At 36.4% G+C, this 24,789-nt stretch overlaps 1 protein-coding gene across 5 annotated transcripts in view; it reads left to right on the plus strand.

Moving 5' to 3' along the window:
- Pex5l (peroxisomal biogenesis factor 5 like) overlaps nt 1–24,789 on the plus strand; it is a 166,932-nt gene that overhangs the window by 73,829 nt on the left and 68,314 nt on the right. For 2 of the 5 annotated variants that reach the window (XM_027942162.2, XM_027942163.2), the window contains 4 exons: nt 8,103–8,214; nt 16,042–16,236; nt 17,206–17,329; nt 18,109–18,205. In XM_027942162.2, coding sequence (XP_027797963.1) covers nt 8,103–8,214; nt 16,042–16,236; nt 17,206–17,329; nt 18,109–18,205 — 528 coding nt within the window. Of the gene's footprint in view, nt 1–8,102; nt 8,215–16,041; nt 16,237–17,202; nt 17,330–18,108; nt 18,206–24,789 lie in introns of all 5 variants that reach the window. The other 3 variants (XM_027942166.2, XM_027942160.2, XM_071615448.1) reach the window with 2 other exon arrangements.

Here is a 24,789-nt window from a genome sequence, read left to right on the forward strand (position 1 = left end):
TTGCTCCACTATACACAAGTGGCTTCTTCCCTGCCATGCGCCAGTGGCGTGCACAAATCCAAAAGAAGCAGAATGATCTGAAAAAGTGAGTACTTCCCATGGCAACCACAGCATTCAGTGCGTGTACCATACCACCTTCTTACTCGTTACGCTGTGTGAATGTTCCAGTGTCTCAACATGTTTGTCCCAGTGTCTCCTGTAAAGCCCTTTATGACATAGTGCTACATTCTGCTGAATACATCGACCCATTCCATCACTGGTATGTCGATACCAATCTCTCACATCATAGATTCCAGATATGTTCAATGCTAACGGCTACTCTTTCAATACTGTCTTTGGGACAAGTACTATTTCATAATAGATAAAAGAAAAAGTAAGTCCCTGAAACACTGACCGCCTTGCCTTGTTTAATAACGTCACTCAACAGATTGTAAGTGTACAATAGTCCTATATTCCAACATTTTTTAAGCGATGGAATTCTCGTGGTATGTTCCACAACTTGAACAGAGATTTAGCTAAACATACTCCAGTGAAGCCATCCATAGTACATTGAACAAACTGAAGAGAAAAGTAGAGTTGGCCAGATGATCAGAACTTAGAAAGTGCTGACTCCTTGAGATTTGCCCTTTTTTGCTTAATGTCATTATTAATTCTGAATTAACAAACAAGCTCAAGGTCATGCTGTCCTGGATTGACACTAACAGTATGTAAACAAGTGTGCATCGATGAAAGTTTTGTAGAGGAAAGCCAGAATCACCCAGTCTTTGTGGGAAAAGCCTCTTTAGATCTGTACTGTCCAATACCTTAGCTGCTAGTCACACATAGGCACTGGGCACTTCCAGCTTCTCAAAATTGAGATATGCTATAAGAATAGAATGGACAGATTTTGAAGACCTGATTCAAAAAAATGTGTGCAAACTACTGCTTTAATAATTTTCATATTGGCCACATGTTAAAATGATAGTATTTTTTGGTCATATTGGGTCAAAAAATATATTATTAATTTCACTTGGGTTTTTCACTTTTTAAAAAATGGCTACTAGAAATTTTTAAATTACAAGTCTCTCATTATATTTCTAATAAGCAGCATTGCTTTAAAATGTAATAGTATAACAAATCCAATTTGAGAATAGAAAATTGTGTGCCAAAAGACTGTATCATAGGAAAAAATCCATTATCTTTATGAGAGTGAAATGACTTTAGCAAGTATTTTTCTCTCATAAGGAACCTTGAGAAATTTTCATTTCAACCATATCTCCTGTATATGTTTTTTAGCAAAGTACATCTGACTCATTTTTCCAGACACTGTAGAGCACAGTGTCTTAGAACTGTGTTCCAGGTCTCTTCTGGTAGAGGGACTTTTTTTTAAATTGCACACTTAACCTTTTTTTGTTTCCCCTATGTGTTCCCACTCTTTACACATCACTTTTTATTTATTTATTCATTGTGTCTGATTTAAAAAAAAAAAAAAGATAATGTCCTTGACTGGAAGAACAATCTCAAGGCTTCTAAACATGACTTTGTTTCTGTTTCTATTATCAACTTAAAACAATTGCCTTAATTATGTTCTCCTGCCTGACCCAGGTGTTAGTACTACCCAAATCATAAGTGATAATATGTTTGTTTCCCTACAAATTGACTCATTTTATAAGTCTAACTACCCTGTCCGGAAAATGTTTGTAATTGTCAGTTTATTGACATTTAGTTGAAGTCAAAGAGTTGAAAGTTATCACATGGTTTCCCTTTATAAGGAGAGCCACTGGGACTTGCAACATGAAAACTAAAGTGGGGGCAGGCCATTAGTACCATCAGCTCATAGAAACTTACTGTCAAATGCCAGATTACCATGGAAGACCTCTAAAAGTCTGAATGTTTATGGAATGCATGGTAACAATTTAGTTGTCTTTTTAATCGATTGAATTAGTTAACTTAGTTTGATATTAGTGAATCTCTCACAATATAGTCACTATTTCGATGTAAATTGCAGAAATATCTGAACTTGAATAAGATTAATAAGACCATAAGCAAGTAGTTCAATTATAAAATTATGAATGAAAACCTACCTAACAAATGACACTTTAAATCAACAATGTCACATATGATAAAGGAATTTTTCAAATGTACAATGATATACCCAAGCATATTTGTGTTTTGTTCATGTAGAAACAAAATAGCTTAAGTTTTTCTATCATGTAAATGAGATAAAAGATATTATTATCATAAAAGATATTATTACTACAAATTTTTAAAATCACCATTCAAATATGAGCATTTACTTATCATGTGTAGAGAACCTGGCTTCAATCCCCAGCACAAAGATATTTGTCAGTTGTTTTTAACTTAGTTCCAATGTTTTAATATTTTAAATTATTCTTTAAGTACTAAAATGCTTAAATATAAAAACAGAATGCTACTTTAAAATAATAGTTGAAGATTATTAATCTGAAAGAAAATTTATGGAGTTGTAGATTATTATCCTTTATATTATTTCAGCATCTAAAATGTATCTTGCTTTTTGATACATTATCATAAATCTTTTGCTCTATATTTTTAATGGAAGAGCTATGCAATATATCTCTTTAAAGATAAATAAACTTAGATTTAAGTCAAAAAAATAAGCAATATAAACATATGCTGGAGTTTAAGTAACAGACAGCATTTAAAAGTAAAACAATTTTTTTTTCATCTTGGTTAAATAGCCCTCTAGAGCTTAAATCACATAATTAATTTTTTTAATTGAAACTAGAGTAATCCAAGTTAACTAAGGCAAATGTGTTTTCAGATAAAATTTTAAGAAAGACAATAATCCATTAGTGCAGAATGATATTGTCTACATGTGTATTGTGACTAATAATAGTTCCACGTCAACTGACAAGTCTGTGTAAGTCATGCTTCAGTTGAAGTCATTTGATTGCCTATTTGATTGCAAGGAAGGTATAAAGACTCAATAGTCTTTTGACTCCTGATTGATTAAAAAAAAAAAAAAGCCTGCATGCAAGTTCTCATCTATCTAAATACTGCTTTCCCTCAAACGCTCCAGATTTGAATCTTTGATTTAAAATCTCTGGGGAGGTAGTCAGGTTAAGTCTTGAAGTTTCAAGCTTCCTCCCATTCACATTGGCCCAGGTCTTTCTCCCAGGTACTGGATGGTGCAGGGCAGGCTTTGGCCTTCATTTCCATTTTTCTCATCAGGCATTCCCTCTTGGCATTCCTGACTTCTTGGTAGAAGACTTAACATCCGTTGTAAAAGACTTGCATTTGGAAATGTTCCTTTAGGTACCACTAGATTTCCAAACATTTAAAAAATGTGACATTGGGAGGAAATGGACTTAGATGTGTAGTTAATACCTTTGAGAAAATTGCTAAATGTTTCTAAGAACAACTGACCTCTCTGTGAATTGCTCAAACCCAGTTGGAAATTTAGGATGTCCATGTAATCATTCTTTTGTACAGTTTAGCATTCAGTTAGACTGTATAAAATCATTCAGCATTTATTAATCTGCTACTGTGGGATGAAAAATATAATTGAATAAAGTCTCTCTTCTCAAGGAAGTTGCAGTCTAGTGAAGAGTAAATCATAGGAACATGGAGATGCTTTTAAAAGTCCCTCACTTCCTGGTGCTGAAAAAGGTTCCTGGACGATGTGTCCATTAAATGGGGTCCTGAAAGAGAATAAGGATCTGCCACCATGAGAAGGGTCTTTTGCCATTTCTATTGTTCTCCATTGTGCTAGGGATTGAACCCCAGGCTTTGCATATGATAAGCAAATGTTAAATCAGTAAACTACACCCCCAGCCCTAGAAGGATTTCTGCACTGATTCAAATATTAAGAAGAATTCAGAGCAGATAAAAGATGAACATTTTTAAATGTAAACAGTCTGAGACAAAAGCCTTAGCAACTAACAAAGTGAGTCTTTTTAACTCAGCTGTGATAATCTGATTAGACCAAAATTGTACTCACTACAATTCAAAAAGGATTAAAAACCTCAGATTTATTATTTTTATGACACCAATGTACTCTGTACTCAAGGATGAAATGAGGGAATTTCATAAAGCATTTTCAAACTAAAGGAAGTCATTCCAAAAACAAGTCAATACATCTCATCTTACTAAGGATTAAAAAAAATGACATAAAACTTGGAAGTGAATTTTAGAGGGATCACTTGAAGAATTCAGTTCAGTTTGGAAATTTTCTTCATGACCCAAAAGATTTATTAATTCTCAACGCACCAAAGGAAAAACCATAAATCTGTTTGAAAATGAGAGGGGGGGCATAGGGAAAAAAACTATTAAAATTTGTACAATATCTGTACAAATAAAAATAAAATAGTATTTACTACAACTAAAATAGTCTTAAATCCATGCAGCTGAAGACACAATTTAATTGAACTGTTTGAGATGGATATTTTATATTTTCAACTTGTGCCAAGTCGCTACCTCATTTGGCAGCCATTTATGTTTTGAACCCCTTTTGCATGCAGACATTATATTGAAGATGAGAAGGATGTAAATAAAAATAAGATCTAGTTATCTCTGACCTCTGTCCTTAAAAGATCTCTTTATCTTTGCAATATCTCTTGTTTCATCTTCCACATCTCCATCAAAACCAAAACTCTTTCTGTTCAGTTTCAATTACCTTTCCATGCTCTCCATCATGGCGCCTCTCATCCTCTTCACCTGGGAGTGCCATGGTCATCTCATACTCCAAACGGAGCATTTCCCAACAGCTAAGCTGTGCTCCAGCTTGGAACTGACTCAGAAAGTAGTTTGTTCTTTCTCTTTGGTTTATATTGGTTGAGTAGAGCCATAGGAGCGCCACAGTGGTGGGAGGTGGACCATTATATACTCCCAATAGTCAAGTTGTGCAGTATGGTCAGCAGGTATGGAAGAGACACTGGCCTCAAGGCAGAGGTCTAGAAAACTATAGTCTCTCTGGGGTCTTTCTAAACAACCTCCCTTCTGGTAGTTCTTTCTTCCTATGCTGAATAAGTCTGGGAGAGCTAGAGGTGTTTTCTCCAGAAAATATGTCTGAAATTTGAATGAGAGACTCTTTTTAATTCCTATTTCCTTTGACAAAGCAGACTCATATAAAAGGATAGCCCTCTCACTGATTTGCGCCCTTTCCTTGTTTTTCCATTTAGATGTGTATGTGGACAAAAGTCTCACTTTCTAGAATTCTATCAGAATATAGTTTTTCAGCATTTGGAACTAAAAGTATCTACAGAAACCAAACACCCTAATTTTCTAAAACTACAAGTAATTCACACTTATTCCTGCACAGAGTTGTGATTTAGGGATAAATTCTTTGTCCTTTTTTTGTAAACAAAAAGTACAAGGGAAACTTTGATGTAATGTTATTTATATTTATCTACATTAAAATTGATATAGGTTGAGTATCCTTAACCCAAAAATCTGAAATCTGAAATGCCAAAATCCAAAACTTTTTGAGAATCAACATGATGCCACAAATGGAAAACTTCATATTTAACCTCATGACTAGTTACAATCAAAACAGAGGCACTGTACAAAATTATCTTCAGCCTATGTGCATGAGGTATATGTGAAACATAAATGCATTTTGTATTTAGACTTGAGTCTCATCCCTAAGACATCTCATTATATATTATGTATATATGTGTATATATGTATATATATGTATATATACATATATAATATATATAAACACATACACACAACCTATATATGTAAATATTCCAAAAAGATCAGAAATCTGAAACACTTCTGATTTCAAAGAAGAGATACTCAACCTGTATTTTCAAAATCATGACTAAAAGGACACAGTTATTATTAGTTATCTGTTAATGAAATTATATTTTTCATCAGAGAAATAATGGTTATCAAAGAGATAGTTATGACATCATACTTTTTCATAACTTTTCAAGTCACAGCTGTATTGACTGAGTCAACAATGTATTCTTTGTGCCTTATTCACTTTAGCCACTGGGTCAGTAAGACCTAGTACCAGAGGCCAGTAATCAGAATGCACTGTTCCATTAAGTGCAAGCCTATTAAAATAAATTGCATGAGTAGTGTGGTGCCTTATTTGATGGTGGTGTTTATCTTCCATGAATGATTATGACACAGCAGAATTCAGATCCCATTTGACATTGCAAATCAGGACCATATCACTGTAGTGGTACCACACTAGAAGGGTTTGTTGCACTAAGCACATATGGTTTAAAGAGTAAATTTTACCAGGATATATGCATTAATATGTGGTTCCCTTGGGAACTAATACATACCTACAGTTTACTACCTAAAAATGAGAGACAGATTCTGGGACACTAATCACCAATCACAAGAATTCACAGAATCACTGAAATTTATTCATCTCTTCATTTTCTAGTATATTATATTCTATACCACTGCTTTCAACTATACTTACCAATAATAAAATTTAGTTTTATGCCAGAAAAATATTATAATAACTCCTAAATTCAAATATACTGTGGTATTTACAAAAACCCAAGTATATTTTATTCATAAGCATGGGAGTCTAATAACCCCTCAACATTTAAAAATATTTCAATATGAAGAAGATGAGTGGTACCCAAGATCATTCAAATTCAGAAAGCAAACTGCAAAGATTCAGAGTTTTACTCCCATTTTAAAGGCACGTTCAAAAATAATAATAATAATAATAATAAATTTAAAACCCAAGCAGATCTTGGAAATTTCGTTCCTAGTAAAATTTGTGAGATTCTAGACACTTAAACAAAAATTGAAGAAATATCTGTCACTGTAACTTGGAAACTAAAAGGACAAGGGCATTCTCAATGCTTATCTCTCAATAACATTCACAAATTAATATGTATTAAAAACAGGTTTCCCACTCTATATCAAAATTTTGAGCTCTAATGGAGATCTGATATTTACCTATGTTTAAATAATAGCATGAAATATGTTAAAGTACGAAAGGTTTGTGGTCTGAATGACCACAAAATACTTCCATATTGCTCTTTTAGAAATAACAGAATTGTAACTTTTCTCTCTATATGTGTTAATATTGAGGTCCCTTGCATCTTCCAACAGCTCTAAACTAGAATACCACTGACTATGCCAAAGAGTCAATGAAGTGAAGTGAGTAGAATCCCAAAATATTTTGATTTGGTAATTCCAAAGCACTTGGTTTCTTATTATGTCTCTTGAAATACAAGTGAATTCTAGAGACTTTGATACACATCTTTTCCACATGACAAATAGAAAACTAAATATCTCTGCCACTCCTGAAAAATGAAGCCAGTTAATTTAGGGATTCATGGATTATGTATCATAACATATTTCCCCCTTAACCAGAGAAAGTCTAAATTCAAAGAGGTGCAGAATAACTGAAAGTAAATAGTGGGCTGACACTGATAACTAAGTACCCACTAAAAAATCTACCTGAAAGATTGCAGAAGTTATAGAATACGCTAATGGAAAAAATATGATTGGATTTACAGGGATCTATTTTACAAATAGATTTTCACAAACATAAACTATATATCTATATGGTTAATGTACTATTTTCTATCTCTTCAAATAGCATTTGTTTCATACTACAAAAGTATTCCGAGGAAATGTTCAGGGTGTGTTTTAGGTGACTAAACCTTTTTTAAAGAGGGAGGAAAGGAGAATGTTCATCCATACACATTGATCCATGAGTTTGTACCACACAGACACCAACTAACCAGCCCTTACCAGAGCTTGTCACCTCAGAGTCTGCAGCTGCCGCTTCAGATCTCAGTAGGAGCATTCTGTCCAAGCGAGGAAGAGAATTGGCTCTGTAATTCAATAAGTGTCATTTTCCACATATTAAAATTAGAGGATAATTCTAAAACTACTGCAAGAGGGAGAGAAATACAGACTTAAGCTTTAAATATCAAACTTGGCTGCATCAGAAATACACTGATAATGCTAAAAGACTCATTCCCACCCTTTAGTATTTTTTTCTTTCTTGCTCCCACCCCATTATTTATTTATGTATGTTTTTATTTTTTGATAGGTTTGCTATTCCCATTTTGTTGCAAGGCTGCATTTTAATTCATCTGATTCTGCAGTTTAACAAAGCCCTTTGACACCTGTGTTCATTTTGTTCTCAGCTGGTGAATGAGCAACAAGAAAGCAGACCCCTCCTGAGCCCCTCCATCGATGACTTTCTCTGTGAAACCAAATCGGAGGCAATTGCAAGGCCAGTAACGTCCAATACAGCTGGTAAATTTTTCACTTTTAACTAGTGCCTCAGTTAGAGTTTGTTTTAACTATAGTGAAATGCACATTTTTTCCTTCTAGGCATTTTAAGTCAGGAATGATGTTTGCAACCAAATGAAACTTTAGAACATGTACTACTCAGCACAACTAGTAAATCGCTCTTTATTATATAAGAAACTACAATGCATATCACCCAAATAATTCTGCTGACTATAAGTGTACCACTGTTAGCAATTAATTTTTCTATGTGTCATTTTACATTTACATCTTTGCATTTCAAGTTGCATCTCATTCAAACAAAAGCATCTGTCTCAAAGTAAGTTCTGGTTGATGGCCCAATTATCTCTGGAAATATTGCAGTAAAATAAAAATGGAGTAGTCTTTCCAAGTGGCTTCAAATGACAATTAAAATGTCCTACAACCAGAGGACAGTAGAAAGTCAGTTTCATTTTCTGGCAAATGTGTTCCTTTCTCCCTTTTACAAATTATTTGAATGTTCCCATCTGTCTGTACATTCTTCTGGAATTAAATATACTCAATGAGTAAACTATCATCTGCTCAGTGCCTGGCACACGTAGGAACAGGCACTTCAAAGTCTCAACCCAAAGAATGAAGGCAGCCCCTGGCATGAATGATACTTCTTTAGCAGAGGCAGATTTTTGCACTGACTTCATCTGGTCGAAATACACAGTCAAAGGTATGTCATTCAAAGAAGAATGAAAAAAAATAGTGTTTAGAATCAAAGATTATGTTGACTGTGTAGTACAGAATTTAAAGGAAAAAGACAATAATCACATGCTCTCTTGTTTAATTTATTTCATGTGCCATCACAGCCTCTGCTGGTGGCATATGCATTTTGATTATATTTCAAAGTGAAGGAAATTGGAGAAGAAGGAATTTGAGATTCTACCAAAATGCTAAAAATTACAACAATAAGAGGAACTAATGTTACAAGTGCCTTATGTGGGAATACAGCCTAAAACTCTGTAACTGTGGGAAAGCTAATAAGGTTCCTCAACTCTCTAGAAATAGCTAAGTCTCAGTTTCCTTCTCTAACAATTGTAAGATCTGTATCTCATAAGTGACCTGAGAAGATTAAGCAAAGCAACATATGAAAGTCATTAATACTGTGTATCTGATACGTCTATTCCTGTTAGATATCAGGTGAAAACAGTATTCCTGACACTTCCCTTTCCAATTGCATTATTTTTTGTAATATCACATGAAAGCAATCATTTTCTAAATTCAACTATCACTTTGAGTAATCAATAAAATAATACTTGGTATATTCTAGACAGGAAATTAAGTTCTTATTTTATCAAATCAGATTCAGCTTCCTGATTTATAAAACTGGAACTCAGCCTCCCAAAACTGCAAAACTATTCCAGAAAATACAAAGTTTTGTATCTAACTGCAGGCAGATCCATGAGAACTGGATCCACTAAGAAGTTGCTCTTCACTTTCTAATTCTCAAGGATGAGAAAACAAAATCACTTAGGAAGGACGCCCCCCAACACACCACACACACACACACACACACACACACACACACACACACGGCAATTTAAGATATGAATCAAAAGCTACTTTTCACTTTGGTTTTCTAACATTAAAGAGAGACCTACAAAATATTAGAGGGAAAACATCAAAAGAAGGTCTAATTTCTTGCAATAACTATATATACAGCATTGTCCTCTATACTAGCTTCCTAGAGCTGCTGTGACAAAGTACCACAATCTGAGTAGGTTAACAACAGAATCTAATTATCACACAGTTCTGGAGGCTAGAAGCCCAACATCATGGTGTCAGCAGGGCCATGCACATAAGGGTTATCAGGAAGGACCTGTTCCAGGTCTCTCTTCTCCTTTCTTTCTGGTAGTCCATAGTTTGTGACAGCATAGCTTCAACTTTTACATGGTGTTTGTCTGCATGTGTGTCTCCCTATCTGCATGTCCTACTCTATGTCCAGATATTCCTTTTTTAAAAGGACACTAATTATTTTGAAATTGCAACACTTTAAACCTCATCTTTAATTACATTTCCAATATTCTTATTCCATATGAGGTTACACTCCAAGGTGTAAGGACTCCAGCATCAGAATGGAGGGGGCACATCATTCAATCCATAAAATTCTTCAAAGTAGGAATCTGAAAAATGGTGTTCTGGGACTGCAGACTATTGGGGTTTTGTTTGTTTGTTTGTTTGTTTTATGTTTTTTTCTTTTTCAGCCTAGATGTTGAGTATGTCTGATTCATGCAGATTTTTATCTGAAAAAAGACTCATATTGAATAGAATGTCTTTTAATCTTAAAAGTATATCTCAGTGCAGAAACATTGTAATTTTTAAATCCCTAAAGAGTATAGTTCTTATATAAATCAATGCAAAGTAAACAATATAGGAAATATTTTTTCAAAGATCAGATGATCAAATTTTTTTTATCTCTACAGGCACTGAAAGAACATTTTTGTGCCTCATAGAAATTTTTATTATAATTTTTAGGTGCTTGAATTATCTTTTTTTACTTTATGCTTACTTCTACATTAGGATTAACTTTTTGTGATCCAATGATGACAACTTAAAGTTGACAAAATAAGGATGCTTTTCATTTTTTCTCAATTAATATCCTAAATTCCCTTTAATTCATCTGTAATTCAGGTAGATAGCTAATTTTTTGGCCCTCTCAAACTGTATTCCTAGATGATAAGTAAGTTAAAATAATTGCTACATCCTTGATTTTTAAATGGCAGGTAAATACATCTTATATAAAGATTCATATATCAACTGCTCTGAAAATAGCTAGGCAATAGATATTTTGAGCATGATTATATTATAGCATAAATAATACTATAAAATTTACAACAATAACTCATTGCTATAATCTCCCAATAAATCTGATATATGTTAAAGCACAGAAAGCCTCTTTGCTAAAGATCAAGAAGAAAACAAGAGTCCTTGGTTTGCATTTATCATGTTACACAATCTAAACTATTTTATCCATAAACTTGAACTAGTAGGTGAATAGTTACTTTAGAGGGAACATTTTCCACAGTTAAAAAAAAATTAATTTCACTCCTTCATTTGGGGTTTGCATACCTACATTTGGGACCTCTATTTATATTAAAGGAAAGAACTACCCTTAAAAACATTCACAATCTTGCCACAGCCACCTAATAAAACATCTTAACTGCAAAATTAGTGTAATATTTACAAAATGAATTTTTATGAAGCTCAAGTGGTCATGAACCAATGAATGGCATGGCTCTTGAGAGAGTTTAGAAATGTGGGGAATCATTTTAATAACATTCCAATAAAAAGGAAAAGTTTATTCAATAAGTCAAATATATATATTTTTAATATTCATTTTTTAGCTGTAGTTGGACACAATAATTAATGTTTATTTTATTTATTTATTTTTATGTGGTGCTAAGGATGGAACCCAGGGCCTCACACATGCTAGGCGAGTGTTCTACCCCTGAGCCACAATCCCAGCCCTGTCAAATATATTTTATCTATTTGACATATCTATTTGAAAGTTTCTGGGATTGCCAACCATTGAAGTTATGCCTCATTACACTGTAGTGGTATTAATAGCATTGTGCTTAACACCAAAGTATCAAAACAGGGCTTCGGAGCACGTGTTATTCCACTCTGTTCTAAGCAGAAGTTAGTATTCACATGCATTTGCAGTGCCCTGTGGGAGTCTTCCAATTCAGTAGGCTGTGAACTTCAGTTTTTGAGAGAGTCAGAAACAAATACTTTAGTAATGTATTATCTTCCATCTTCAGGAAATTTTATCCAGTGAAATCAGTTTATTCAAAAAAGAAAGTTTCTGGGGCTGGGGCTATAGCTCAGTGGCAGAGTGCTTGCTTAGCATGTGTGAGGCACTGGGTTCCATCCTCAGCACCACATAAAAATAAATATAGGCATTCCTGTCCACTAAAAAGAAGAAGAATTAAAAAAAAAAAAGTTTCTGAGATTGCCAGTTATGTAAATCATGCCTCAGACTATGCAAACTGCCGAATAATTAGGAGATAATAAATACATAAATAATAGAGTCTGCACACTACCTTCAAGTTCAGAGGCAGTCTAGAGAGGAAGAACACAGGTTTAGAGTGACAGACCTATATTTGAGACCTGGCATGAGCATTGACATACCAGATGTATTAGTTTCCTGCTACCACAAATTTAATGGCCTAAATAATTTTATTATCTTAAAGTTCTGAAAGTCAGAAGTCCTCCAATCAAGATGTCATCAAGACTACATTCTTTTCAGGAGGGTCTAGGACAGAATTTGATTCCTTGCCTTTTCCAATTTCTAGAAGTCACCTGAAAATTTTTAGCTTCTCTCTCCTTCTGTCTTCAAAATCAGCAGTGTAGCATCTTCAAAACCATCTGTAAACCTTCCATTTTCAAAACCAGCTGCACCTCAGTGAACTCTCACACCTCCCTCTCTGATTCTGACCCTTCGGACTCCCTCTTACAAGAACTCATGCGATTATACTGTAACATATATTTGAATTATAATTATCACTATGCTTCTAATATAATTCTAAGAGATTTAAAGTGCTTCATTTAATGCTTTATGAAGTCGAGTTTCGTTCTCATTTTAGACAAGCAGAAACTAAGGTTCAGAGGGATTAAGTAGCTTGCCCAGTCACACAGCTAATGTTTGGCAAGGTCAAGATTTGAACCCAGGCAGTCCTAATTACTGTCCTGAGCTGCTTTATTTTATGTATAAGGGCTGCTTAATTTCAGGACACCAAACTGGGTTAGCTGACCTTAGGTGGTAAAGACAGGACAAAGTACAAAAGGGATGATCAGGACAAGATGGAGCTGTTCAGAACTCACTGAGTTGGGGATTCCCCCAGTAGGAATGAATTCCTTTGGACAAAGGGTGCCTGCAGCTTATGAACCGAGTGGTGACTGACCTATGTTCCATGTAGAAAAATATGTATATGTGAAAATAAGATTATACCTAGAAGATATTTTATTGGCTTTGCATACAGATATACACATGCATGTGTACCCACCCATACATACATTTTCACATCCATGACAGAAGGAAGTTATCCTTCATGATCTCATTTTAAGCACAGGAGTACTGGAACCCAAACCTTCATGTGTATAATTTTTTTTATTGATTTTAAGGTATCAGCAAAGCACGTACCCCCTTCAATGCCTAGGCACATCGTCTTTGAAGCACATGTGGACCCATAAGACCCTTATTTCTAATCATTAACTAAAAGAGACACACATGAAGGTTAGTCAGATCTCTGGACTTCACCAACAATAGCTAACACACCCACCAAACTGCCATTTTTTTCCTCCAGATAGTGGAAGACTGTCCCCATATTGTGTTTTCAAAATTGTGGTTCTTAGAGACTTTCTCAGCTTCAAAGCTTGCCATGTGACCTCCAAGTCATCTCTTTCATCAACTGGGAAACAAATAAGGTCTTTGTGGGAGCTGAGCATTGGTTTCACCTTTGCAGAGAAAGAAAAAAGGGACCTAGAGCTCAGAACAAATTCAGGAAGTACCCAGGACACTTTGGAGAGGAAAAAACCGTTACTGAGCCTAGTTTGAATTAGCAATTCACTCTTTGAGTAATTCGTTTATTCCATATGGTGAGAAGCAGGGATAGAATTAAATTAATGCTCACTGGTTATTATTTTGCAACAAATGGACTTCTGATGTACAAGTAAATGATTCCTATATAATTTGCTTCTAAAAGAAGTCTAGGAGTGATGAATTCTTAGTTGATGGTAGAATTAATAAAAAGATATATATGACATTTCAGAGACTGTCATCGGCTTCCTTCCTTCTATTATAAGAAAATCACATTGGGCCTAAAGTCCTTGCCAAACTAACAGTGGTCTATTTAACCAATCATTTGGTGTGAACTATGTGGTGTCCTGACTTATCCTGGCTGCCTGCCATACTTACGTTTTTGACATAAAGCTAAGCAATTTAATTCTAAAAAAATACTTCTTTCCCTCCACATTCAAAGATTTTTAAACCACAAAACACTCCCCATATCTCAGAGCATCTCAGTGTTGGAAAGTGGCTCCCATCTTCTCAGGAAGACTCGGTTCAGATAAGCTGACAGTTTCAGGCCATTTTATGATAAATTTATTTCGTAGAATCCTCTGTAGAACCAATATCTTTGCCTCATCCTCAGTTTTATTCCCAATAGTGTTTCCTCTATCAGCGTATGGATCTGATTCTGCCCTGAAATAGAAACAGGAGGAAAAAAAAATCCCAAATTTACCTCCCAACAATAGAAATATCATTTTATTTTATTTCATTTTTTAATTTTTGCAGTGCTGAGGATCAAACCCAAGGCTTTGTGCATTTTAGGCAAGTGATCTACCACTGAGCTTCATACTTACCCCCAGTCTACAAATAATATTTACCGAGTACCTATCATAATTCTGGTACTTTACACAAATTACATCATTTAATCCTCATCTCATACCTAAAAGACTATTAATTCCCCAGTTTTTCAGATGAGGAAACTGAGATTCAAACTGATCAAGAAACTTGCCCCAAGTCCTTCTACTTAGCAGTGATAGAGTCAGATCTCTGTACTTCACCAACAATAGCTAACCTCTATGATTTGGAATTGAAATTAGAAAACAAGATTACCAAGAGTGAATAGTGACTGCCATTCTAAGGATTTTGTAAGAATGGTTAGCTCTTGAAAGTGGAGTACTAAAGAAATCCTGAAAGTTCAGTGGAACCCTGAAGCTTCTTTTGAGTGACAGGAGGGCAGAACAGACGGAAGGGTGTTGAGACTTCAACAAAAATCTGTTCTCCACTAAGAGGAAAAGCTAGCTGGGTTATTTAAAAAGAGGCATGGTGCCATCACTGTAGACTGGGCCAGGGAGGTTTAATGTCAGGGGTTTCTCTGTCCTTCAGTGGCTTCCAAAACTACCTGGATGAAGACATCTTAGGCCAGAAGGGTACCAGGTGTGCTCTGGTGCTGAGGCAGTGAAATATCAGGGGTTTATGGAGAGGGAGGCTGGAGGGACCTTCTCTAACTGGACTTTTTATTTCTCACAATGAGCTAGTCCAGTACTACTTACTTGCACTATAAAGGAGAATAGAGGGTTAACAAAGCTTGCCTTTTAAATTCTCATTTGCCTAGTTTGCATTGGAACAAATAATTGTTTCTGCCTTCATTAGAGTATTAAATACAATGTAATCAACCTGCTAGGAAATAAAAGTGTAACAGTTTTACAGCTGGTTACATTGAAATTTAAATTTGCATATTAAATAGCAAAAGCATTAACATGTGTACCTATTCATCAGCTATGGATTACAAAACACCTCTCCAGTGTGAGCCCAAACAGCATGCCATTTTCTGATTGAACTGCTTAATTAAATAAAGGATGATTAACAGCATTTTTATCCCCCATATACTTTGCTGTTTAAAATTAAAACATGAAGACATTCAGAAACTTCACTAAATTTCTGAACATGATAGATTATTCTCTGGAAATACCTCATTCTAAAATAAACTTTTGCTAAAAAAGAAGCAAAACAAGTAAATTGTACCTGAACTCAGATTCAATTTTATCATCTTAATTTCATTCATTGCTGCAAAAGCTGGTCTAAGTCCTAACTCACTGGTTTGTGCTGTGCCAAATCTAGGGGAACATGAGGTGAACTAACAAATTGTCTTTATAAATCAATGGTGAGCCAAGGTAATTTGGTGATTCTAACCTATCTTATGAACACAAGATCTCTCTGTACCCAACTGAAACCTATTTTTAAAAAGTAAGTACAGTACAGTAAATGAATTTATCTTAAACCTCTTCCATTTCTGATAGTGTTGACCACAGGCTTGGATCTCCTGGACCTGAGTGAACCAGTGTCTCAAACCCAAACCAAAGCCAAGAAATTGGAGTCCTCATCAAAAACTTCATCCCTCAAGAAAAAGGCCGATGGATCTGACCTCATCAGCGCAGATGCTGAGCAGAGAGGCCAGCCTCTCAGAGGGTCTGAGACTTCATCCTTAGATTTAGGTAGGGCAACAGTGTGTGGTGGCTGCTGTTTAGCTTTGCCTTGCTGGAGTTGATACAATAGCAAAGTTCTGCAGATGATTTTAAAACAGTGAACAAAGAAGTAGAAAAGATGAAGTCCATGTAGGAAACTGAGCAGGACAGAGCTGCTTTTGTGCTTGAACTGAATGCTGCTGGGAGCTCAACTTTGCATAATTGGTGTTGACTCACTAATTTACACATTCAACCAGCATGTACTGCGTTCTTGAGAGATGCCAAGCACCACGCTAGGAAGGAGAGTTACAAATAAAAGTAACTTGCTCTCTAGGAGCTCTCAGTCTAGAACAAGAAAGAGACAAAAGTAAACAACTCTAACACTAGGCCCAGGGGCAGCCAGACAAAACAGTGGCGCATAACAGCTTTAAGTCTATATCCAAGACAATAATAATAGCTACCACTTATTGTTGGCTGACAAGGTCCAGGGACCCATTCTATATTTTGCATATATTTTGTCTCATTTAATCATCACCATTCTGAAATAAGTGAGAAACCAGGTTTTAAAATTTAACATCAAAGTTCACCTCCTTAAGCAAAATTTCTTTCTAGAAACATGTTGGAAGTGTCCTAAAGTCATCTCTTTAACTGGAGGCTGGTAGACAGGACTCCATATGCACATCCCACACCAGATCTCATGGACTCACGCTCAGAATTGAAAAATACACATAGCCCTTGATATAATAATTCCGAGTAAAACAACTTGACTGCTTCAGTTGTAAAAACAATCCAGTTTACCTTAAGAGGTATCGCTTTTATTTAGCTGCACATGTTTTAATTAATTTTATGCCTCATTGAAAAGATTGGTCTTGGATCTTGAGGAGACAAACTGAGTAAAGTTCACTTGGATAAGACTTCTCAATTTTAATTAATGTCTCTTCTCTCTGTACCTCATGCTCTTTCCTGGGCTCCCTTACCCTCTTCCTTTCTTCTTAGTAGACATTCAAACCCAACTGGAAAAATGGGATGATGTTAAGTTTCATGGAGAGCGAAATAGCAAGGGGCATCCAATGGCAGAGAGAAAATCATGTTCATCTAGAACGGGATCGAAAGAGCTCTTATGGTAAGACTTTAATACCAGAAACTTAACTACCACTGACTCTAAATTTTTATCTGAATTGTCCAAAATTAAGTCAATTCAGTCAATAAGAATTTGAGAAAGTTCAGAATTCAATATTTGTGAATGCTTTTCTGAATGTATTACTGACCCATTAATCAAAAGAGAGATTTATGTATGTGTGAGCATGTGTTAGCATATTTAATATATCACATAAATCGTAGTTAAATTTTTCAGGTTATTCAGGTAAACTTTTCTGGATTTCTCTATCATCCACTCTAAGGTAATGCAATAATTAAGAATATCCATAAATACCCCTGAAGACATCTGCTTTCCTGGGTTTTACCATGTTTTTGAAGCTTGCTAAAGGGCAGTACCTGTTTCAGCTTCCTGCTACCTTGCACCTGACCACTTATTATGACACCTTAAATTCTACATGAAGATATTTAGTGACCTGTGTCCCTCCCCCCAAAAAATAAACACAATGTTTTTTCATGAAGTGGAGTTTTCTGTAACAAAAATGGCATTGCATTTATTATTTTTTCTTCCCATAAGTCAGTCTAACTCTAAATTAATAAAAAACAGTAACACCTAGCAATTATAGCCACATAAACTGTGAAAGTGGTCACTATAATAGAAATTTATAAAAATTACCTTTCTCATCAGAATTCTAATGAGAGCTTTGCATGGCTTTCAAGGATCCACATTAAGTAAGGGTCTTGGCTAGATTTCTAGCTGAATTTGTTTCTTGATGTACATTAATTTCCTTAATGTATCCATCACAGGTCTTCAGAGCACAGATCTCAACCGGAACTGAGTAGTGGGAAGAGTGCCCTCAACTCCGAGTCAGCTTCAGAGTTGGAACTAGTGGCTCCGGCACAGGTAACAAAACCAATTCTTCTTCAGGAAACCCATTTGCTCTAGTAGAAAATATATGTGGTAAATATTTCAATTAAATTTTTCACAAAAATTTTGAAGTATTTTTCTGAACTTTGCACTTCATGTGTTTTCTCACCCAGTAGCTGACTCAATGCTTAGAATAACTGTGTGTTTGTGTGTGCGTGTGTGTGTGTGCATGTGTGTATACATGTTATGTTTGGCTGGAAAGTGTGTTAATGAATTCACTGTGTACTTAGCACTTTTTGACTATTCCATTATTTTTCAGTCCAAAATTTGTTCTACTCCAGGATTAGCACTATTTATATAATAGGATCCAAAAAAGAAGAAATTATATCTTTTTTTTTAATTTTTTATTGTTGGTTATTCAAAACATTACATAGTTCTTGATATATCATATTTCACCCTTTGATTCAAGTGGGTTATGAGCTCCCATTTTTACCCCATATACAGATTGCAGAATCACATCAGTTACGCATCCATTGATTTACATATTGCCATACTAGTGTCTGTTGTGTTCTGCTGCCTTTCCTATCCTCTACTATCCCCCCTCCCCTCCCCTCCCCTCCCCTCCCCTCTTCTCTCTCTGCCCCCTCTACTGTCATTCATTTGTCCCCCTTGTATTATTTTTCCCTTTCCCCTCACTTCCTCTTGTATGTACTTTTGTATAACCCTGAGGGTCTCCTTCCATTTCCATGCAATTTCCCTTCTCTCTCCCTTTCCCTCCCACCTCTCATCCCTGTTTAATGTTAATCTTCTTCTCATGCTCTTCGACCCTACTCTGTTCTTAGTTACTCTCCTTATATCAAAGAAGACATTTGGCATTTGTTTTTAGGGATTGGCTAGCTTCACTTAGCATAATCTGCTCTAGTGCCATCCATTTCCCTGCAAATTCTATGATTTTGTCATTTTTTAATGCAGAGTAATACTCCATTGGGTATAAATGCCACATTTTTTTTATCCATTCGTCTATTGAAGGGCATCTGGGTTGGTTCCACAGTCTTGCTATTGTGAATTGTGCTGCTATGAACATCGATGTAGCAGTGTCCCTGTAGCATGCTCTTTTTAGGTCTTTAGGGAATAGACCAAGAAGGGGAATAGCTGGGTCAAATGGTGGCTCCATTCCCAACTTTCCAAGAAATCTCCATACTGCTTTCCAAATTGGCTGCACCAATTTGCAGTCCCACCAGCAATGTACAAGTGTACCCTTTTCCCCACATCCTCGCCAGCACTTGTTGTTGTTTGACTTCATAATGGCTGCCAATCTTACTGGAGTGAGATGGTATCTTAGGGTGGTTTTGATTTGCATTTCTCTGACTGCTAGAGATGGTGAGCATTTTTCATGTACTTGTTGATTGATTGTATGTCCTCCTCTGAGAAGTGTCTGTTCAGGTCCTTGGCCCATTTGTTGATTGGGTTGTTTGTTATTTTATTGTCTAATTTTTTGAGTTCTTTGTATACTCTGGATATTAGGGCTCTATCTGAAGTGTGAGGAGTAAAGATTTGTTCCCAGGATGTAGGCTTCCTATTTACCTCTCTTATTGTTTCTTTTGCTGAGAAAAAACTTTTTAGTTTGAGTAAGTCCCATTTGTTGATGCTAGTTATTAACTTTTGTGTTATGGGTGTCCTATTGAGGAATTTGGAGCCCGACCCCACAGTATGTAGATAGTAGCCAACTTTTTCTTCTATCAGATGGCGTGTCTCTGATTTGATATCAAGCTCCTTGATCCATTTTGAATTAACTTTTGTGCATGGCGAGAGAAAGGGATTCAGTTTCATTTTGTTGCATATGGATTTCCAGTTTTCCCAGCACCATTTGTTGAAGATGCTATCCTTCCTCCATTGCATGCTTTTAGACCCTTTATCAAATATAAGATAGTTGTAGTTTTGTGGATTGGTTTCTGTGTCCTCTATTCTGTACCATTGGTCCACCCGCCTGTTTTGGTACCAGTACCATGCTGTTTTTGTTACTATTGCTCTGTAGTATAGTTTGAAGTCTGGTATCGCTATACCGCCTGATTCACACTTCCTGCTTAGCATTGTTTTTGCTATTCTGGGTCTTTTATTTTTCCATATGAATTTCATGATTGCTTTCTCTATTTCTACAAGAAATGCCGTTGGGATTTTGATTGGCATTGCATTAAACCTATAGAGAACTTTTGGTAATATCGCCATTTTGATGATGTTAGTTCTGCCTATCCATGAACAGGGTATATTTTTCCATCTTCTAAGATCTTCTTCTATTTCTCTCTTTAGGGTTCTGTAGTTTTCATTGTATAAGTCTTTCACCTCTTTTGTTAGGTTGATTCCCAAGTATTTTATTTTTTTTGAAGATATTTTGAATGGAGTGGTTGTCCTCATTTCCATTTCAGAGGATTTGTCGCTGATATACAGGATTGCCTTTGATTTATGCGTGTTGATTTTATATCCTGCCACTTTGCTGAATTCATTTATTAGCTCTAATAGTTTCTTTGTAGACCCTTTTGGGTCTGCTAGGTATAGAATCATGTCATCTGAAAATAGTGATAATTTAAGTTCTTCTTTTCCTATTTTGATGCCTTTAATTTCTTTCGTCTGTCTAATTGCTCTGGCCAGTGTTTCGAGAACTATGTTGAACAGAAGTGGTGAGAGAGGGCATCCCTGTCTTGTCCCAGATTTTAGAGGGAATGCCTTCAATTTTTCTCCATTCAGAATGATGCTAGCCTGAGGCTTAGCATAGATTGCTTTTACAATATTGAGATATGTTCCTGTTATCCCTAGTTTTTCTAGAGTTTTGAACATAAAGGGATGCTGTACTTTGTCGAATGCTTTTTCCGCATCTATCGAGATGATCATATGGTTCTTATTTTTAAGTCTATTGATGTGGTGAATAACATTTATTGATTTCCGTATATTGAACCAGCCTTGCATCCCAGGGATGAATCCTACTTGATCATGGTGCACAATTTTTTTGATATGTTTTTGTATCCGATTCGCCAGAATTTTATTGAGGATTTTTGCATCTAGGTTCATTAGAGATATTGGTCTGTAGTTTTCTTTCTTTGAAGTGTCTTTGTCTGGTTTAGGTATCAGGGTGATGTTGGCCTCGTAGAATGAATTTGGAAGTTCTCCCTCTTTTTCTATTTCCTGAAGTAGCTTGAAAAGTATTGGTATTAGTTCCTCTTTAAAGGTTTTGTAAAACTCTGCTGTATACCCATCCAGTCCTGGGCTTTTCTTAGTTGATAGTCTTTTGATGGTTTCTTCTATTTCCTCAATTGATATTGGTCTGTTTAGGTTGTCTATATCTTCCTGACTCAATCTGGGCAGATCATATGACTTAAGAAATTTATCTATGCCTTCACTATCTTCTAATTTATTGGAGTATAAGGATTCAAAATGATTTTTGATTATCTTCTGTATTTCTGAAGTGTCTGTTGTGATATTGCCTTTTTCATCCCGTATGCTAGTAATTTGAGTTCTCTCTCTTCTTCTCTTTGCTAGCATGGCTAAGGGTCTGTCGATTTTGTTTATTTTTTCAAAGAACCAACTTTTAGTTTTGTCAATTTTTTCAATTGTTTCTTTTGTTTCGATTTCATTAATTTCAGCTCTGATTTTAATTATTTCTTGCCTTCTACTTCTTTTGCTGTTGTTTTGCTCTTCTTTTTCTAGGATTTTGAGATGAAGTATGAGATCATTTATTTGTTGGTTTTTTCTTTTTTTAAGGAATGAACTCCAAGCAATGAATTTTCCTCTTAGAACTGCTTTCAATGTGTCCCATAGATTCCAATATGTTGTGTCTGTGTTTTCATTAATCTCTAAGAATTTTTTAATTTCCTCCTTGATGTCTTCTATAACCATTGATCATTCAGTAACCTATTGTTCATTCTCCAAGTGATGTATGCTTTTTCCTTCCTTCTTTTATCGTTGATTTTCAGTTTCATTCCATTATGATCAGATAAGATGCATGGTATTATCTCTACTCCTTTATATTGTCTAAGAGTTGCCCTGTGACATAATATGTGATCTAGTTTTGAGAAGGATCCATGTGCTGCTGAGAAAAAAGTGTAACTGCTTGATGTTGGGTAGTATATTCTATATATGTCAATTAAGTCTAGGTTATTAATTGTGTTATTGAGTTCTATAGTTTCCTTATTCAACTTTTGTTTGGAAGATCTGTCCATTGGTGAGAGAGGTGTGTTGAAGTCTCCCATGATTATTGTATGGTAGTCTATTAGACTCTTGAACTTGAGAAGAGTTTGTTTGATGAACATAGCTGCACCATTGTTAGGGGAATATATATTTATGATTGTTATGTCTTGTTGGTGTATGGTTCCCTTGAGCAGTATGTAGTGTCCCTCTTTATCCCTTTTGATTAACTTGGGCTTGAAATCTATTTTATTTGATATGAGTATGGACACACCTGCTTGTTTCCGAAGTCCATATGAGTGATATGATTTTTCCCAACCTTTCACCTTCAGCCTATGTATGTCTTTTCCTATCAAATGCATCTCCTGTAGGCAGCATATTGTTGGGTCTTGTTTTGTGATCCATTCTACTAGCCTGTGTCTCTTAATTGGTGAGTTTAAGCCATTAACATTTAGGGTTATTATTGAGATATGGGTTGTTCTTCCAGCCATATTTGTTTATTTATGTTAATAAACATGGTTTGTTTTCCTCTTTGATTATTTTCCCCCCTTTACTGTCCTACCTCCCACTGTTGGTTTTCATTGTTATTTTCCATTTCCTCCTCCTGTAATGTTTTGCCAAGGATGTTTTGAAGAGATGGTTTTCTAGCTGCAAATTCTTTTAACTTTTGTTTGTCGTGGAAGGTTTTAATTTCATCTTCCATCCTGAAGCTTAATTTCGCTGGATACACAATTCTTGGTTGGAACCCATTTTCTTTCAGTGTTTGAAATATGTTATTCCAGGATCTTCTAGCTTTCAGAGTCTGTGTTGAAAGATCAGCTGTTATCCTGATTGTCTTACCCCTAAATGTAATCTGCTTCCTTTCTCTTGTAGCTTTTAAAATTCTCTCCTTATTCTGTTTGTTGGGCATCTTCATTATAATGTGTCTAGGTGTGGATCTCTTGTGATTTTGCACATTCGGCGTCCTGTAGGCTTCTAGGATTTGGGGTTCTGTCTCATTCTTCAAGTCTGGGAAGTTTTCTCGTATTATTTCATTGAATAGATTGCTCATTCCTTTGGTTTGAAACTCTGTCCCTTCCTGTATCCCAATGACTCTTAAATTTGGTCTCTTGATGTTATCCCATATTTCTTGGATGTTCTGCTCATGGTTTCTTAACAGTCTTGCTGAGCTGTCTATGTTCTTTTCAAGTTGAAATACTTTATCTTCATTGTCTGATGTTCTATCTTCTAAGTGTTCTACTCTGCTGGTAGTATTCTCAATTGAGTTTTTAAGTTGGTTTATTGCTTCCTGCATTTCTAGGATTTCTGTTTGTTTGTTTTTTATAACCTCTATCTCCCTGTATAGTTGATCTTTTGCTTCTTGGATTTGTTTATGTAATTCATTGTTGAAGTGATCTTTCATTGTCTGATTTTGCTGTCTGATGTCTTCCTTGAGACTCCAGATCATCTGAAGCATGTATATCCTGAATTCTTTATCTGACATTCCATCTGCTGCAGCTAATACCTCTTCTAACGTTGAGTTGACCTGCATTGCTTGTGGTCCTTTCTTTCCTTGTCTCTTCATACTGTTCGCGTTTCTTTCTGCTTGGTGAAACTTTGTGCTATTGAATTTTCCCCCTATATATTTATATTGGTCTCCCTCGCAGGCACGGGCGGCGGCTCTGCCCCTCCTCCAATTGGGGCAATGTGCCTACCACGCCAGCAAGCCGCTGGGCCTGTTCTGCCGGTCAGTAGCAGGTCTGCCTACCTTGCAGGCGCGGGCGGCGGCTCTGTCCCTCTGCGGGCCGCTAGGCTTGTTCTGTCGGTGGTCGCAGTTCTGCCTACTTTGCAGGCGCAGGCAGCGGCACTGCCCCTCTGCAGGCCTCTGGGGCTGTTCTGCCGGTGGGTCGCAGGTCCGCCTACCTTGCAGGCGCGGGGGGGGGGGGGGGGGGGGCGGCTCTACCCTTCCGCAGGCCACTGGGCCTGTTCTGTTTGTCGGTTGCAGGTCTGGCCTGTTCTGTGGGTGGTCACAGTTCTGCCTACCTTGCAGGCGCGGGGGGGGAGGGGGGTCGGCTCTGCCTCTCAGCAGGCCGCTGCTCCTGTTCTGCCGGTGGGTCACAGGCCCGCCTACCTTGCAGGCGTGATTGGAAGCTCTGCCCCTCCGCGGGCCACTGGGCCTTTTCTGTCGGTGGTCACAGTTCCGCCTACCTGGCAGGCGCGGGGGTGGGGTGGGGTAGGGGGCGGCTCTGCCCCTCAGCAGGCCGCTGGGCCTGTTCTGTGGGTGGTCACAGTTCCGTCTACCTTGCAGGCGCGGGGGAGGGGGCGGCTCTGCCTCTCAGCAGTCCACTGCACCTGTTCTGGAAATTATATCTTGAGTATTCATTCACATCTATGCCCTGTGGAATAAGGTACTTACTATACATCAGAATCTTGCCTGTCACATTAAGATAAATTTCATGCCAAAT

This window comes from Marmota flaviventris, chromosome 8 (assembly GCF_047511675.1).
Source record: "Marmota flaviventris isolate mMarFla1 chromosome 8, mMarFla1.hap1, whole genome shotgun sequence".
Lineage (NCBI taxonomy): Eukaryota > Metazoa > Chordata > Mammalia > Rodentia > Sciuridae > Marmota > Marmota flaviventris.